Source organism: Hyla sarda, chromosome 2 (genome assembly GCF_029499605.1).
Source record: "Hyla sarda isolate aHylSar1 chromosome 2, aHylSar1.hap1, whole genome shotgun sequence".
In the NCBI taxonomy this organism is placed as follows: Eukaryota; Metazoa; Chordata; class Amphibia; order Anura; family Hylidae; genus Hyla; species Hyla sarda.
In genome coordinates, this window is record NC_079190.1 from 9,936,575 (window position 1) to 9,955,018 (window position 18,444).

The 18,444-nt window shown below is 45.9% G+C and overlaps 1 protein-coding gene across 3 annotated transcripts in view; it reads left to right on the plus strand.

Moving 5' to 3' along the window:
- Positions 1-17,894, plus strand: part of P4HA3 (prolyl 4-hydroxylase subunit alpha 3) — a 65,694-nt gene extending 47,800 nt beyond the window's left edge. For 2 of the 3 annotated variants that reach the window (XM_056560287.1, XM_056560288.1), the window contains exons 6-13: positions 1,183-1,349; positions 2,402-2,578; positions 4,022-4,086; positions 10,978-11,137; positions 11,859-11,921; positions 12,741-12,809; positions 14,762-14,858; positions 16,042-17,894. In XM_056560287.1, coding sequence (XP_056416262.1) covers positions 1,183-1,349; positions 2,402-2,578; positions 4,022-4,086; positions 10,978-11,137; positions 11,859-11,921; positions 12,741-12,809; positions 14,762-14,858; positions 16,042-16,112 — 869 coding nt within the window. In that variant the 3' untranslated portion in view covers positions 16,113-17,894. The remainder of the gene's footprint in view (positions 1-1,182; positions 1,350-2,401; positions 2,579-4,021; positions 4,087-10,977; positions 11,138-11,858; positions 11,922-12,740; positions 12,810-14,761; positions 14,859-16,041) is intronic. The other variant, XR_008889178.1, reaches the window with a different exon arrangement.
- The last annotated feature ends 550 nt before the right edge of the window (positions 17,895-18,444 follow it).

An 18,444-nucleotide genomic window follows, 5' to 3' on the forward strand; every position in this document is an offset into this window, starting at 1 on the left:
AGCTCGTCCTGTCGGCCAGCAGTGTGAGAGCCTGGAGCGGGAAGCAGAGACTAAAGCCGCTCGGCCTCCGGCTCCTATTTTTGTCCCCGCCCCTGGTCACCTGTAGTTTTGTCCCCGCCCCTGGTCACCTGTAGTTTTGTCCCTGCCCCTGGTCACCTGTAGTTTTGTCCCCGCCCCTGGTCACCTGTAGTTTTGTCCCAGCCCCTGGTCACCTGTAGTTTTGTCCCAGCCCCTGGTCACCTGTAGTTTTGTCCCCGCCCCTGGTCACCTGTAGTTTTGTCCCTGCCCCATGTCACCTGTAGTTTTGTCCCCGCCCCTGGTCACCTGTAGTTTTGTCCCCGCCCCTGGTCACCTGTAGTTTTGTCCCCGCCCCTGGTCACCTGTAGTTTTGTCCCCGCCCCTGGTCACCTGTAGTTTTGTCCCCGTCACCGGGTCACCTGTAGTTTTGTCCCCGCCCCTGGTCACCTGTAGTTTTGTCCCTGGTCACCTGTAGTTTTGTCCCTGGTCACCTGTAGTTTTGTCCCAGCCCCTGGTCATCCGTAGTTTTGTCCCAGCCCCTGGTCACCCGTAGTTTTGTCCCTGCCCCTGGTCACCTGTAGTTTTGTCCCTGCCCCTGGTCACCTGTAGTTTTGTCCCCACCCCTGGTCACCTGTAGTTTTGTCCCCGCCCCCCGTGCCGTACAGCTACGGCCCCCGGGGGGTCTAATCTAAGGGTACTACCTGCCTACTGGGTCTGGGGGGAGGGGGTTAATCTGGGGGTACTACCTTCCTACTGGGGTGGAGGGGGTTAATCTGGGGGTACTACCTGCCTACTGGGAGAGGGGGTTAATCTGGGGGTAATACTTGCCTACTGGGGGAGGGGATTTATCTGGGGGTACTACCTGCCTACTTTTGCGTGCATAAGGTGGGCAGGGTGGGGGGCCTCTATGTCTATTTAGCTTGGGGCCCCCAAATTCCTTCAAACGGCCCTGATAATATGGCTACTTTGTGCCAGAAACAGCGCCACATCCATCCACTTGGTTGTGTGTGGTATTGCAGCTTAGCTCTCCACCAATCTTGGATTGCACGTGAAGCATTGTCATAAAATGTCTACCCAACTACAGTTCTGTCATTCTATTCATGAACTAGGAGGCTCAGGATGAGCAGGATTAAATCTGTCTCTTTTTTTCTCTCTCTCCTGTAGATCCGTATAACATGAGACTGGCTGAAAATGTGGTCAAATACGAAAAAATCTTAGATGAGACTCCGGCTAGAGAGGTCGTGGAAGAACCAAGCCTAGTGAGACCGAACGTCACCCACCTGAGGACACGGGACCTGTATGAGGGGCTCTGCCAAACTATGGGGACCCAGGTACAGACATAGCTAGAGACTTATGGAGCTGGAGAACCCGCGGGCTGTAACTGATGACATCACTTGTACATGATGTAGATTATAATAATGTCCCAATGTCCTGGTTTTCTTGACCTCAGAAGGGTCTCCAAATATGTCCCCAAATTGGGTATATAGTTACATAGTTAGTATGGATGAAAAAAGACATACACGTCCATCAAGTCCAACCAAGGAACTGAAGGGGTACGGTTGGATAAGGGGGAAGGGTATGTTTAAAGGGGTACTCCGCCCCTAGACATCTTATCCCCTATCCAAAGGATAGGGGATAAGATGTCTAGGGGCGGGGTACCCCTGAAAGGGAGTTGGTGGCTGGGTTTCGTAATGTCCTACAAATGGGGATTGAAAGTTTGGTGTATAACTGGAGGCCAGGCATCTTGCCCTTTGGGATCCCATTGGTCCCACTCAACTTCAGATTGGTCATTACCAGTCCGGGGATCCATCAGGTGGTCTCCATGGAAACCAACTGGTGCCAGAAAGTTAAACAGATTTGTAAATGACTTCGATTAAAAAATCTTAATTCTTCCAGCACTTATCAGCTATTATATGCTCCACAGGAAGTTCTTTTCTTCTTGAATTTCCTTTCTGTCTGACCACAGTGCTCTCTGCTGACACCTCAGTCCATGTCAGGAACTGTCCAGAGCAGGAGAGGTTTTCTATGGGGGTTTTCTCCTACTCTGGACAGTTCCTTAAACGGGCAGAGGTGTCAGCAGAGAGCACTGTGGTCAGACAGAAAGGAGATTCAAAAAGAAAAGAACTTCCTGTGGAGCATTTAATAAAGTGATAAGTACTGGAAGGATTAAGATTTTTTTAATCGAAGTAATTTACAAATTTGTTGAACTTTCTGGCACCAGTTGATTTAAAAAAAAAATGTTTTCCACTGGAGTACCCCTTTAAAAGGGGAGGGGCTCCAGCCCCCTTTTGAGTGTGTGTGTGCACGTCCCTGCCGGTGATTTGTATGATCTGGTATCAGAGGTTCCTCCATCTTATTGTCCTCTGTGTCTCCTCCTCTTCAGCCATTTCATTATGAGGATCCCAGAATCCTCTGCTCTTATGACACAAACAGAAGCCCCTACCTCATCCTCCGTCCCCTGAAGAAGGAGGTGGTGAACCTGACTCCCTATGTTGTCCTATACCATGACTTTGTCAGCGACTATGAGGCGGAGAAGATCAAGGAACTTGCTGCTCCATGGGTGAGTTGACCATATGGACATCCCCTTCCGGTCGTACAATGTTCGCCAACTAGGCCAATTCTTTGCATTATTTGTCCTTATAAGGTTTTAATTCAGCTCAGTTCCATTGAAGTGAATGGAGCCAAGCTGCAATGCCACACACAACCTGAGGACAGGGGTGGCACTATTTTTTCCATTTTTTTCCTTTTAAAGGGGCACTCCACTGGCCAGTGTTGGGAACATTTAGTTCTGAACGCTGTGCTCGCACTGCGGGGGTTGGCCCTGCCCCCTCATCACGCCCCGCCCCTCAATGGAAGTCTATGGGAGGGGGTGTGGCTGCCGCCACGCCCCCTCCCATAGACTTGCATTGAGAGGGCGGGGTGTGACGTCACAAGGGGGCATGGCCGACCCCCGAGCACTGTTCCCAACGCTGGCCAGTGGAGTTCCCCTTTAAAGGGGTACTCCACTGGAAAACATTTTTTCTCTAAATCAACTGGTGCCAAAAAGTTAAACAGACTTGTAAATTACTTCTATTTAAAAATCTTAAAGGGGTACTCCGGTGAAAAACTTTTTTTTTTTTTTTTTTTAAATCAACTGGTGCCAGAAAGTTAAACAGATTTGTAAATTACTTAAATAAAAAAAAATCTTAATACTTCCTGTACTTATTAGCTGCTGAATACTAGAGAGGAAATTATTTTCTGTTTGAAACACAGAGCTCTCTGCTGACATCACGAGCACAGTGCTCTCTGCTGACATCTCTGTCCATTTTAAGAACTGTCCAGAACAGCATAGGTTTTCTATGGGGATTTTCTTTTACTCTGGACAGTTCCTAAAATGGACAGAGATGTCAGCAGAAAGCTCTGTGTTCCAAAAAGAAAAGAATTTCCACTGTAGTATTCAGCAGCTAATAAGTACAGGAAGGATTAAGATTTTTTTTAATAGAAGTAATTTACAAATCTGTTTAACTTTCTGGCACCAGTTGATTTAAAAAAAAAAACAGTTTTTCATCGGAGTACCCCTTTAATCCTTCCAGTACTTATCAGCTGCTGTATGCTCAACAGGAAGTACTTTTCTTTTTGAATTTCCTTTCTATCTGACCACAGTGCTCTCCGCTGACACCTCTGTCCATTTTAGGAACTGTCCAGAGTAGAAGCAAATCCCCATAGAAAACCTCTCCCGCTCTGGACAGTTCCTGATATGGACAGAGGTGTCCGCAGAGAGCACTGTGGTCAGACAGAAAGGAAATTCAAAAAGAAAATAACTTCCTGTGGATCATATTCTATTAAGATTTCTTAATAGAAGTAATTTACAAATCTGTTTAACTTTCTGGCACCAGTTGATTTAAAAAAAATGTTTTCCAGTAGAGTACCCCTTTAAATTGTGCCAAACGGCGCACCCAGTGCCTAAAACACAGTAACAAAGCTGCATGTGTGGTCCTGATAATATCTCCATGGTCTCCTCCAGCTGCGGCGCTCGGTGGTGGCCTCTGGAATCCAGCAGGTTCAGGCGGAGTACAGGATCAGCAAAAGGTAATGATCCCCCTCTGTGTATAGAGCTGCCAGGAAGAGTTGTAGAGGAAGTGGGCATGACATTGAGAAATCACCATAGCCACAGTTAACCCCATAAGAATGGCAATCAGAGCCAATATAAGAAAACAGTGCCCTCCCCCATAATAATGTCACAAAGTTAACATAGAGCCTATATACTGTAACAAAGCCTCCAACAGTGCCCCCCTAACAACATCAGTCCCATCTCAGCCATAAGTGATATCACAGATCCTCCATCAGAGTGCCAGTCCCATAACAATGGCATAAACAGTGCCCACCCACAGTGCACCAATAACAGGGACAAGTCAAACTGACACAATGCACTCATGCCAATGGCCCCATAATAGTGCCATCAACTGCATCTATCCATAGCAAAGGCAGGCCAAGTACCCCCATAACAGTGCCATCAACTGCGCACATCTATAGCAAAGGCAGGACAAGTACCCCCATAACAGTGCCATCAACTGCGCACATCTATAGCAAAGGCAGGAAAAGTACCCCATAACAATGCCATCAACTGCATCTATCCATAGCAAAGGCAGGACAAGTACCCCATAATAATGCCATCAACTGCATCTATCCATAGCAAAGGCAGGACAAGTACCCCATAATAATGCCATCAACTGCATCTATCCATAGCAAAGGCAGGACAAGTACCCCCATAACAATGCCATCAACTGCATCTATCCATAGCAAAGGCAGGACAAGTACCCCATAACAGTGCCATCAACTGCATCTATCCATAGCAAAGGCAGGACAAGTACCCCATAATAGTGCCATCAACTGCATCTATCCATAGCAAAGGCAGGACAAGTACCCCCATAACAGTGCCATCAACTGCGTCCATTTATAGCAAAGGCAGGACAAGTACCCCCATAACAGTGCCATCAACTGCATCCATCTATAGCAAAGGCAGGACAAGTACCCCCATAACAGTGCCATCAACTGCGTCCATCTATAGCAAAGGTAGGCCAAGTACCCCCATAACAGTGCCATCAATGGCGTCCATCTATAGCAAAGGCAGGACAAGTACCCCCATAACAGTGCCATCAACTGCGTCCATCTATAGCAAAGGAAGGACAAGTACCCCCATAACAGTGCCATCAACTGCGTCCATCTATAGCAAAGGCAGGACAAGTACCCCCATAACAGTGCCATCAACTGCGTCCATCTATAGCAAAGGCAGGCCAAGTACCCCCATAACAGTGCCATCAATGGCGTCCATCTATAGCAAAGGCAGGACAAGTACCCCCATAACAGTGCCATCAACTGCATCCATCTATAGCAAAGGCAGGACAAGTACCCCCATAACAGTGCCATCAACTGCGTCCATCTATAGCAAAGGAAGGACAAGTACCCCCATAACAGTGCCATCAACTGCGTCCATCTATAGCAAAGGCAGGACAAGTACCCCCATAACAGTGCCATCAACTGCATCCATCTATAGCAAAGACAGGACAAGTACCCCCATAACAGTGCCATCAACTGCATCCATCTATAGCAAAGGCAGGACAAGTACCCCCATAACAGTGCCATCAACTGCATCCATCTATAGCAAAGGCAGGACAAGTACCCCCATAACAGTGCATGTTACATTGCCCTATAATAATGCCAGTTACAGTGGCCCCATAACAGTGTCAGTAACTGCGCTCCCATAACAAGGGCAGAACCAATAACCCCCCTTAACAATGTAAAACAAAGCCAGTCATAATGCTGGCTTAAGAAGTTACAATGCCAGGAAATGTGCCCCTTAAAGATGCACAGAAATAATACCCCCACAACAATACCATGAACGAATAACCCTTTAACATTGCTTTAAAAAATATATATCAGTGCCAGAGAGTGCCCCCATAACAATGTCAGAAAAAAATTCCTATACCAATGCCAGAAGGAATGTCCCGTAACAGTAAAAGAAACAATACCCCATAGCGATGCCAGAAACCGCCCCCATAACAATGCCAGAAATAGTTCCCTATGCTGTAAACAATCCTTTATAACAAAATCCCCATATCGGTGGTAGTGATAGTACCCCCCCCCCCCATAACAATTCCATATAAATCCCCATAACAGTGGTAGTGACAGTACCCCCATAAGAATTTCACAGGTATAGTGCACCTATAGCAAAACCAGTCATGGTGCTGCCTTAAAAAGTTACAATGCAAGGATCTGTGCCCCTTTAAGATGCACAGAAACAATACCTCCATAACAATACTAGAAACAAATAACCCTATAACATTGCTAGAAAAAAATACCCCATAGCATTGCCAGAGAGAGAGAGTGTCTCCATAACAATGTCAGAAAAAAAAATTCCTATAACAATGCCAGAATTAGTGTTCCATAATAGTACAGTACACAAAGCTATACCCCATAACAATGCCAGAAACAGTGCCCCCATAACAATGCAAGAAACAAAACCCCATATCAATGCCATAAATAGTTCCCTATGCTAATAAATGCTTTATAACAAAACCATCATAGCAGTGCTAGTGACAGTACCCCCATAACAATTCCATATAAATCCCCATAACCATGCTAGTGACAGTACCCCCATAACAATTCCATATAAATCCCCATAACCATGCTAGTGACAGTACCCCCATAACAATTCCATATAAGTCCCCATAACAATGCTAGTGACAGTATCCCCATAACAATTCCACATAAATCCCCACAACAGTGCTAGTGACAGTACCCCATAACAATTCCATACAAATCTCCATAACAGTGCTAGTGACAGTACCCCCATAACAATTCCATATAAATCCCCATAACAATGCTAGTGACAGTACCCCCATAACAATTCCACATAAATCCCCACAACAGTGCTAGTGACAGTACCCCATAACAATTCCATACAAATCTCCATAACAGTGCTAGTGACAGTACCCCCACAACAATTCCATATAAATCCCCATAACAATGCTAGTGACAGTACCCCCATAACAATTCCATATAAATCCCCATAACCATGCTAGTGACAGTACCCCCATAACAATTCCATACAAATCCCCATAACAGTGCTAGGGACAGCACCCCCCATAACAATTCCATACAAATCCCCATAACAGTGCTAGTGACAGTACCCCCCATAACAATTTCATATAAATCCCCATAACCATGCTAGTGACAGTACCCCCATAACAATTCCATACAAATCCCCATAACAGTGCTAGGGACAGCACCCCATAACAATTCCATACAAATCACCATAACAGTGCTAGGGACAGCACCCCCATAACAATTCCATACAAATCCCCATAACAGTGCTTGTGACAGTACCCCCATAACAATTCCATATAAATCCCCATAACCATGCTAGTGACAGTACCCCTATAACAATTCCATACAAATCCCCATAACAGTGCTAGGGACAGTATCCCCGTAACAATTCCATACAAATCCCCATAACCATGCTAGTGACAGTACCCCCATAACAATTCCATGCAAATCCCCATAACAGTGCTAGGGACAGCACCCCATAACATTTCCATACAAATCCCCATAACCATGCTAGTGACAGTACCCCTATAACAATTCCATACAAATCCCCATAACCGTGCTAGTGACAGCATCTCCATAACAATTACATATAAATTCCCAGATCAGGGCTAGTGACAGTACCCCCATAACAATTCCATATACATTCCTATAACAGTGCTAGTCATAGTACCCCCATAACAATTCCATATAAATTCCCAGATCAGTGCTAGTCATAGTACCCCCATAACAATTCCATATAAATCCCCATAACAGTACCTCCGTAACAATTCCAGTTACAGTGCAGCCTTAAGTAATTACAATGCCAGGAATGGTGCCCCTTAAAGATGCACAGAAACAATACCTCCATAACAATACCAGAAAAAATTACCCTACAACAGGGCTAGAAAAAGTATCATGGCCAGAGAGAGAGAGGGAGAGTGCCTCCATAACAATGTCAGAAAAAGGTTCCTAGAGCAATGCTAGCAAGTGTCCCATTACAGTTCAAGAAACAATACCCCATATCGATACCAGAAATAGTGCCCCCATAACAATACCAGAAATAGTTCCTTATAACTATGTTCCCTATAACAGTCAGTGGTAGTAACAGTACCCTCATCACAATTCCATATAAATCCCCATACAGTGCTAGTCACTGTACCCCTATAACAATTCCACAGGTATAGTGCACCTATAGCAATACCAGTCACAGATGCCTTAAGAAGTTAGGCCGGGTTCACACCACGTTTTTGCAATACATATCCCGTATACATTTTCAATGTGAAAACTGTACGGAACTGTATTGTAAACCGTACGCACTGACTCTCCATTGAAAAACGTATGCCAAAAGATGCATCAGGTTGTGTCTGTTTTGCATCCTGTACGGTTTTGTCAGTTCCCAAAACTGTAGTCTACCACGGTTTTTGGTCTGGGTGAAAAACTGTATTGAAACGTATACGTTTTTTTTTAACATGGGAGTCAATGGGAACCGTACAGAACTGTATGTGCGTACGGTTCCATACAGTTTTCACCAGACGGTTTTTGACTTTGTACAGTTTTTTTCTTGGAATTTCAATCAAACAAGTGAATCTTTATTCATAATGGAATGAAAAATAAAAAAACGGATGCAACCGGACATCATTTTTCAAACAGTATACGGTTTTCAACGGTATATGGATTAAAATTTGTACACACGTTTTGATACAGTTTAGTCCGGTTTTGAGGAATCCGTTTTTTTTTTCATCAAAAACTGTATTGCAAAAACGTGGTGTGAACCCAACAATGCCAGGAAGATGCACAGAAACAATACCTCCATAACAATACTAAAAAATATAAATCTTCATAGCAGTGCTTGTGACAGTACCCCTAACAATTCCATTTCAGAAAGATCGCTCCTGTAGTTCTAATCACAGTGTCCCCATAACCAAGCTAATCACAGTGTCCCCATAACCACACTAATCACAGTGTCCCCATAACCATGCTAATCACAGTGTCCCCATAACCACACTAATCACAGTGTCCCCATAACCAGGCTAATCACAGTGTCCCCATAACCATGCTAATCACAGTGTCCCCATAACCACACTAATCACAGTGTCCCCATAACCATGCTAATCACAGTGTCCCCATAACCATGCTAATCACAGTGTCCCCATAACCAGGCTAATCACAGTGTCCCCATAACCATGCTAATCACAGTGTCCCCATAACCATGCTAATAACAGTGTCCCCATAACCATGCTAATCACAGTGTCCCCATAACCACGCTAATCACAGTGTCCCCATAACCACGCTAATCACAGTGTCCCCATAACCACGCTAATCACAGTGTCCCCATAACCACGCTAATCACAGTGTCCCCATAACCACACTAATCAGTGTCCCCATAACCACGCTAATCACAGTGTCCCCATAACCACGCTAATCACAGTGTCCCCATAACCAAGCTAATCACAGTGTCCCCATAACCAAGCTAATCACAGTGTCCCCATAACCAAGCTAATCACAGTGTCCCCATAACCACACTAATCACAGTGTTCCCATAACCATGCTAATCAGTGTCCCCATAACCATGCTAATCACAGTGTCCCCATAACCATGCTAATCACAGTGTCCCCATAATCATGCTAATCACAGTGTCCCCATAACCATGCTAATCACAGTGTCCCCATAACCACGCTAATAACAGTGTCCCCATAACCATGCTAATCACAGTGTCCCCATAACCAAGCTAATCACAGTGTCCCCATAACCAAGCTAATCACAGTGTCCCCATAACCACACTAATCACAGTGTCCCCATAATCACGCTAATCACAGTGTCCCCATAACCACGCTAATCACAGTGTCCCCATAACCACGCTAATCACAGTGTCCCCATAACCAAGCTAATCCCAGTGTCCCCATAACCACACTAATCACAGTGTCCCCATAACCACGCTTATCACAGTGTCCCCATAACCAAGCTAATCACAGTGTCCCCATAACCACGCTAATCACAGTGTCCCCATAACCATGCTAATCACAGTGTCCCCATAACCAAGCTAATCACAGTGTCCCCATAACCAAGCTAATCACAGTGTCCCCATAACCAAGCTAATCACAGTGTCCCCATAACCATGCTAATCAGTGTCCCCATAACCATGCTAATCACAGTGTCCCCATAATCATGCTAATCACAGTGTCCCCATAACCATGCTAATCACAGTGTCCCCATAACCACGCTAATAACAGTGTCCCCATAACCAAGCTAATCACAGTGTCCCCATAACCACGCTAATAACAGTGTCCCCATAACCATGCTAATCACAGTGTCCCCATAATCACGCTAATCACAGTGTCCCCATAACCATGCTAATCACAGTGTCCCCATAACCACGCTAATCACAGTGTCCCCATAACCAAGCTAATCACAGTGTCCCCATAACCACGCTAATCACAGTGTCCCCATAATCACGCTAATCACAGTGTCCCCATAACCAAGCTAATCACAGTGTCCCCATAACCACGCTAATCACAGTGTCCCCATAACCATGCTAATCACAGTGTCCCCATAACCATGCTAATCACAGTGTCCCCATAACCATGCTAATCACAGTGTCCCCATAACCACGCTAATCACAGTGTCCCCATAACCACGCTAATCACAGTGTCCCCATAACCATGCTAATCACAGTGTCCCCATAGGAGCGCCAATCATAGTATCCAGGTATCACTGCCAGTTATGCCGTCCCTATAGCAGTAGCGGACCCGGTCCCCCCATAGCGGTGACAATTACAGGGCACAAGCCATGCCAGTCTTACTGCTGCCAAACCCATGCCAGGTGCCCGACGACCATCATATTGCCCATTCTCAGCTGCCCCATCATGGCACCATCTCTCTCCATCTTACATTGCAGCGCCTGGCTAAAGGACACGCTCCACCCCATCATCCGAAATCTGGACGTCCGCATCGCAGCAGTCACCGGGCTACATGCCAGAGCTCCATATGCCGAGTATCTCCAGGTGGTCAACTACGGCATCGGGGGGCACTACGAGCCACACTTTGACCATGCTACGGTACGCCATAGAGGGCCGAGAAGGGCCACACTCCGCTTCACTTCACTTCTGCCCCTATTAGGCTGATGGTTGTCATGGAAACCATCCCCATCAGTGTCTACATCCTGCCTGAGATTGATGTAGCTGGTGGTCTCCATGACAACATAATACCTGACAGACTGTCAGTAGTGCAGCCTCAGGCTTTGGGCCTGTAATTCTCCCAAGATCAGATTGTATTGACGACCAGTGGTCTCCAAACTGCGGCTTCTTCAAATGTTCCAAAACTACAACTCCCAGCATGTCCGGGCACGCTGGGAGTTGCATTTTTAAAACATCTGGAGGGCCACAGTTTGGAAGCCACTGATATTACCGATAATAGGGAACATTTTATGCCATTAGTTCCCCTGTGAAGTTTAATTTTACACAATTTGCCAACATTTTCTGTCCCCAGCTTTCAGGCAGACCTATGCGTCTCTATGGTAACAGACTACAATGTGTGTAGTCAGATCCTGGGTAGGTCAGCAGGAAGGAGAAGAAAAATAAAAGGATCAGACTACGCAGGGCTAGTTTGTAGTCTGTTACCATGGTGATTTATAGGCCTGCACAGAAGCTGTAGCCACAAAATGATAACATTTTTGTTGTTTCACCTTTTTTTGGGGGGTGGAGGATGGGGGGGGTGTTGTGAAGGTTTTACAGTATGTCTTCTAACATCTTATCTCTTTCCTATCTTATTTCCCCTCAGTCCAGGAAGAGCCCCCTGTACCGCACCAACACCGGGAACAGGATAGCCACCCTCATGATTTATGTAAGTCCTGTTTGGTTAGATCATTGCCCCCACCTTAGGGCGCCCTCTATGCCCCCACCTTAGGGCGCCCTCTATGGTGACCTCCTGCCCTGCCAGCAGAGGCAGCTTTAGAACACACTTCTCATCACCCCTCCGCTATTCTCAGTGGTACGACCCAGCCATGTTATATAAATGAGTGGAAGTAGACACTGAGATGGTATTCGAGGGGTGTCAGTATGTCTTAAAGGGGTACTCCAGTGGAAACCTTATTTTTTTTTTATTTTATTTTTTTTATCAATTGGTGCCAGAAAGTTAAACAGATTTGTAAATTACTTCTATTAAAAAATCTTAATCCTTCCAGTACTTATTAGCTGCTGAATACTACAGAGGAAATGTTTTTTTTTTGGAACACAGAGCTCTCCGCTGACATCACGAGCACAGTGCTCTCTGCTGACACCTCTGTCCATTTTAGGAACTGTCCAGAGTAGGAGAAAATCTCCATAGAAAACATATGCTGCTCTGGACAGTTCCTAAAATGGACAGGGATGTCAGCAGAGAGCACTGTGGTCGTGATGTCAGCAGAGAGCGCTGTGCTCGTGATGTCAGCAGAGAGCTCTGTGTTCCAAAAAGAAAATAATTTCCTCTGTAGTATTCAGCAGCTAATAAGTACTGAAAGAATTAAGATTTTTTAATAGAAGTCATTTACAAATCTGTTTAAATTTCTGGCACCAGTTGATTTAAAAAAAAAAAAGTTTTCCACCGGAGTACCCCTTTAAGGATATAAGATGGGATCCTGGTGGTTATTACTGAGGGACCGATGACTCTTATTTCTTATTTCAGCTCAGCTCTGTAGACTTGGGAGGATCTACGGCATTTATACACGCCAACTTCAGTACGCCAGTAATAAAGGTACGCGGATAGCGGGCATCTCTGGTGGAGACCATATACTGTACTGTATATCAGTGGTCTTCAACCTGCGGACCTCCAGATGTTGCAAAACTAAGACGAGGGTGGGTAATGAAGAGACGAGGGTGGGTAATGAAGAGAGGAGGGTGGGTAATGAAGAGAGGAGGGTGGGTAATGAAGAGAGGTGGGTGGGTAATGAAGAGATGGGGGTGGATAATGAAGAGACAAGGGTGGGTAATGACGAGACTGGGGAGGGCAATTAAGAGACTGGGGTGGGTAATGAAGAGACGGGGGTGGGTAATGAAGAGACGTGGAGGGTAATGAAGAGATGGGGGTGGGTAATGAAGAGATGGGGGTGGGTAATGAAGAGACTGGGGTGGGTAATGAAGAGACATGGAGGGTAATGAAGAGATGGGGGTGGGTAATGAAGAGCTGGGAGTGGGTTATGAAGAGATGGGAGTGGGTAATGAAGAGATGGGGAGGGTAATGAAGAGATGGGGGGTGGGTAATGAAGAGAAGTGGGTGGGTAATGAAGAGATGTGGAGGGTAATGAAGAGACGGGTGGGTAATGAAGAGACGTGGAGGGTAATGAAGAGATGGGGGTGGGTAATGAAGAGATGGGGGTGGGTAATGAAGAGATGGGGGTGGGTAATGAAGAGACGTGGGTGGGTAATGAAGAGATGGGGGTGGGTAATGAAGAGATGTGGAGGGTAATGAAGAGATGGGGGTGGGTAATGAAAAGATGTGGAGGGTAATGAAGAGACTGGGGTGGGTAATGAAGAGACTGGGGAGGGTAATGAAGAGACTGGGGTGGGTTATGAAGGGACGTGGAGGGTAATGAAGAGATGGGGGTGGGTAATGAAGAGACTGGGGTGGGTAATGAAGAGACTGGGGTGGGTTATGAAGAGACTGGGGTGGGTTATGAAGAGACTGGGGTGGGTTATGAAGAGACTGGGGTGGGTAATGAAGAGACGTGGGTGTAAGATAAGCAGATACAATAATGAGACGGAGGGGTGTAATGAAGCGACAGGGGAATGTAATGAAAAGATGGAGTGAAGTGAAAAGACAGGGGGTTGTAATGAAGAAAGGGGGGGTGTAATGAAAAGACAGAGAGGGGGTGTAATGAAGAAACAGGGTGGGGGGTGTAATGAAGAAACAGGGTGGGGGGTGTAATGAAGAAACAGGGTGGGAGGTGTAATGAAGAAACAGGGTGGGGGGGTGTAATGAAGAAACAGGGTGGGGGGGGTGTAATGAAGAAACAGGGTGGGGGGTGTAATGAAGAAACAAGGTGGTGGGGGGGGTGTAATGATGGGCCCTCCTGTGTCTGGGTGGTGGACCAGGAAACTGTGCTTGTTGGCAGATCAAATAATCCTCTCTACTAGTGATCTGTCTGGGCCCTGTTCACCATATGCACGCTCATGTAACCGCTGCTCCCAACACCGCCTAACAACTTGGTCAAAATGGCCTTATATGGGGGCAGTTCGTAGAGGCTTGTCTGGCACAGGGTTTCTCAAGCGCGGTCCTTAAGTCCCCCCAACAGGTCATGATTTCTGAATTTCCTTGGTCTTTCACAGGTGATATAATTGTGGTCAGTGAATCCGGCATCACCATAGTTATATCACCTGTGAAATACTAACGAAATCCAGAAAACATGACCTGTTGGGGGTGCTTGAGGACCGCACTTCAGAAACACTGGTCTAGCAGTCAACCTCACCAAGAATTACACTACCCAACAGTAGCCTGTGAGAGCCTTTTATATAAGGCAGCAGGGGAAGCACATTTACGCCCTCTTGTGGCAAGACCCCATGTATAATCAGACCACACCTGTAATCCTTACAGATCTGCCTGAGACATAACTACATGACCAGTTTTGCAGCAATCTGAGATATAGGCCAGTAATATCATACATGTGTGACATGTGACAGTATATTGTAACGTCCTCCCCTCTTGTGCAGAACGCAGCAGTTTTCTGGTGGAATCTCCATAGGAATGGTGAAGGTGATGAAGACTCCCTGCACGCTGGTTGTCCTGTGTTGGTCGGAAGTAAATGGGGTAAGTAATTCGGAAAAGAGGAATCAAGCTGGCCTGAATGATCTGCCTTGGTATCAGTATGTAGACATTGTTGCCTGTCTAGTAGACCACCCCAGATCACACGAGACCACCCCAGACCAAACAAGACCACCCCAGATCCAACAAGACCACCCCAGATCCAACGAGACCACCCCAGATCAAACGAGACCACCCCAGATCCAACGAGACCACCCCAGATCCAACAAGACCATCCCAGATCCAACGAGACCACCCCAGATCCAACGAGACCACCCCAGATCCAACGAGACCATCCCCAGATCCAACGAGACCATCCCAGATCCAACGAGACCACCCCAGATCAAACGAGACCACCCCAGATCAAACAAGACCGGAATGTGTCACCTTCTTACAATCAATAGTTTCAGATTTCATGTCCTGACATTTTATGGGCTAATTGTTTAATGTTGTATTTACATAATGGGTGGAAATAGAATATTAAGAGGTTATCCTGTATCTCAGATTCACTTCAGAAGATACCACCATGGGGTCTCCTGAGCATGGAACCTCCAATACTTCCTTAAATGGGTACTCCAGTGGGAAACATTTTTTTTTTAAATCAACTGGTGCCAGAAAGTTTAACAGATTTGTACATTTATTTTATATAAAAATCTTAATCCTTCCAGTATTTATCAGCTGCTGTAGAGGAAGTTCTTTTCTTTTTGAATTTCTTCATTGTCTGACCACAGTGCTCTCTGCTGACACCTCTGTTAAGAGGACAGTTCCTGACACGAACAGAGGTGTCAGCAGAGAGCACTGTGGTCAGACAGAAAAGAACAACACAACTTCCTCTTGAGCATACAGCAACTGATAAGTACTGGAAGGATTAAGATTTTTAAATAGAAGTAATTTACAAATCTGTTTAACTTTCTGGCACCAGTTGATTTAAAAAATATATATATATATATAGTTTTCCACCGGAGTACCCCTTTAATGAAAGAGGAACCATTTCAGCCCTGGTGGGAGAGTCCTATCACTGGCAATCTCTGGCCCAAAGCTTACAACACCCATCGGCTGGACTCCAACAGTTGGAGTGTTGCTCTCGGCTCACCAACCGATGATGGCGTCTTCTGTGGTGTCTCCGATATCTCCAGAGAACCTTGGAATTCACCAGATTTTCTAACATTTCTACATTGTGTTTCTGCAGTGGCCAACAAATGGATCCACGAGTATGGTCAAGAGTTCAACAGACCTTGTGGCCTGAACCCTGGAGACTAGGGGATCTGGAGAGGACAGGTGAACATCTGAGGAGATCTGGAGACCTTCTTGGCTCCTGAGGAGCTGAAGATGAGCGAAGTGCGAGCCGATATCCTTCAATGTCTGGATGATGTCATGACCGATGCCGGATTGGCACCTTATACAGGATAGGAATGAATGATCATCGTGGTCCTGGAACCATTTATGATTATGGATCTTGTGGCCTGAACCCTGGAGACTAGAGGATCTGGAGAGGACAGGTGAACATCTGAGGAGATAAGGAAAGCTTGTTTGGCTCCTGTAAAGACGAAATAGAGGAGCTGAGGACGAGAACTGTGGGAGTCAATGTCCTTTATGTCTGGATGATGTCCACATTGGCAACTCATACAGGATAGGAACGAGTGGTCATCATAGTCCAGGTCCTGGAACCAATTGTGGTAGCCCAGTATGGGAGATGTTACCCCGTACCCTTGCTGCCCTGTCAGGCAGCCTCCTTCAGTGTCCCAAGGGCCCATTACACCTGTTTCCCCCCTGTACATATGTTCTGCAGTGTATTGTATTATAAAATGTGTTGTATCTTTAAGAGTTATGTCATGTGATTGTTACCCAGGAGGTATCAGTGACCAGGTGATCCCAAGAGTGACCTATGGGCTCCCTGCTTGTCTCCCCCTTATTAGCCCTGGGTGGAGCTTCTCTCTCTTGGCTCTTCGCTCTTCTGCTGAGGTCCAGTGCAGTCTTGTCTAGTGTGTGTGTCCAGAGTGTTGGAGACCTCAAAGTCAAGTCCTGCAGCCACCATCAAGTCAAGTAAGATAAAGTCACAGCTTTATGAGTCAAGTCAGTCCCTGTTATGTCAGTTCAGCGTGGTCTGTATTCAATTGTCCAGTACTACTACAAGTCCCAGCAAGCCCTTAAGGTCTCTGCATCACTGGTCACCTACTTGGGCCCTGGCTGAACTGTATACTGTATAACTGTACTATCTGTCTACCCTCAGTAAAGCTACCGTAGTCCGAAACTTAGCATCTTTATTACCCCAGTGCCTAGTCCAGGATCCAGCGTTATACCTTCGGGTGGTTTTAGGCTAAACCACGCCCTGGCGTCACGAATACAAGGGGTTAATGTCATCTGCCCCTAGGGCGGGCATAGGCAACCTTCGGCACTGCAGATCCCTATGGGTTGCTGCCGCCTAAAGTCAGAGGTACCATCCAGGAGGAGGAGGTTTACATGCCCGAGGTGCCTGTTACAGCACCGAAGTACCTACCAAAGTTGTCTGTGACTGTGCCCAGGCCTACTCCTGTGGTTGAGGATGTTTGGCCTAACCAGCGGGCACCAACTGAAGTGCCTCGGCCTACTCCCGCAGAGGAGGTTTGGCCAGCCCAACAAGCATCAACTGATGTTCCCCCAGTGGCGCAAGCCACTGCAATGGTGGTCCCCATCAGCCCCACCATTACAGAGTCCACGTTGTTCCGGGTGAACTGGAACACCTGAGTGAGTCCATTGGAGGGGGCACAGTCCCGTGGACCCGTTACATGTCCGAGCCTCGGAAGCAGTCTGACCGGCGAGGCTGGGATGGAAAGTTTCCAAGTTAAAGAAGCCTACCAGTGATAATTCTACTGTATATCACTAACTTTCCTTGTGAAGTACTTTTGTTCTCCACAGGTTATGCAACGTTTAAGAAGAAGTGCCTGACGAACTTGTCAATAAGTTTATTTGTAACCATTTGAATAAGTGTATGTGCCCGGCTCTTAGCCGTGATTCCTTACTAAGAACTCCCAAAGTGTAACAGGACTGTGGAGCGGTACAATGAAAATATGTATATACCATTAGAGTAATATATTTTTTGCTCATTATCTTTGCACAAGTAAATACTTATTTTGGTGTAATATAATGGTTATTGTGTATTGTAAGAAAATGTATAAAATGTGTTCGTACAAAATGTCAAGGTGTACAGTGTCTGTTCATGGCAATTTTATATGGGAGGTATCCTTAGCCAGTCAGGAAAAGTATAGCCACTACCTCAATATAAGGACAAATTCCTGCAAGGTACAAAGATTAGCTCACAATATAGTGTATAAGGTTATATACCACACATAGTCAGTTCATATGTAAACACTTAAGTTAGGACTGCAACATTACTTGTAGTCCCAGTCCACAAATGTCCAATATATATATATCTGTCTAACATTTTTCTGTCCTCGTGTACAGGGTACTCTACTGGCCATAGGGTTCCCCTGAAACTAAAAGTAAGACATGTGTAGAGGCAGAGTACAATATGCAGAGGTAAAATGGTTATATAGTATCACACTACTTATGGAGTTCTGGGGAGAAGTGTTATGAACCGAAGGGGTCCCAGCAG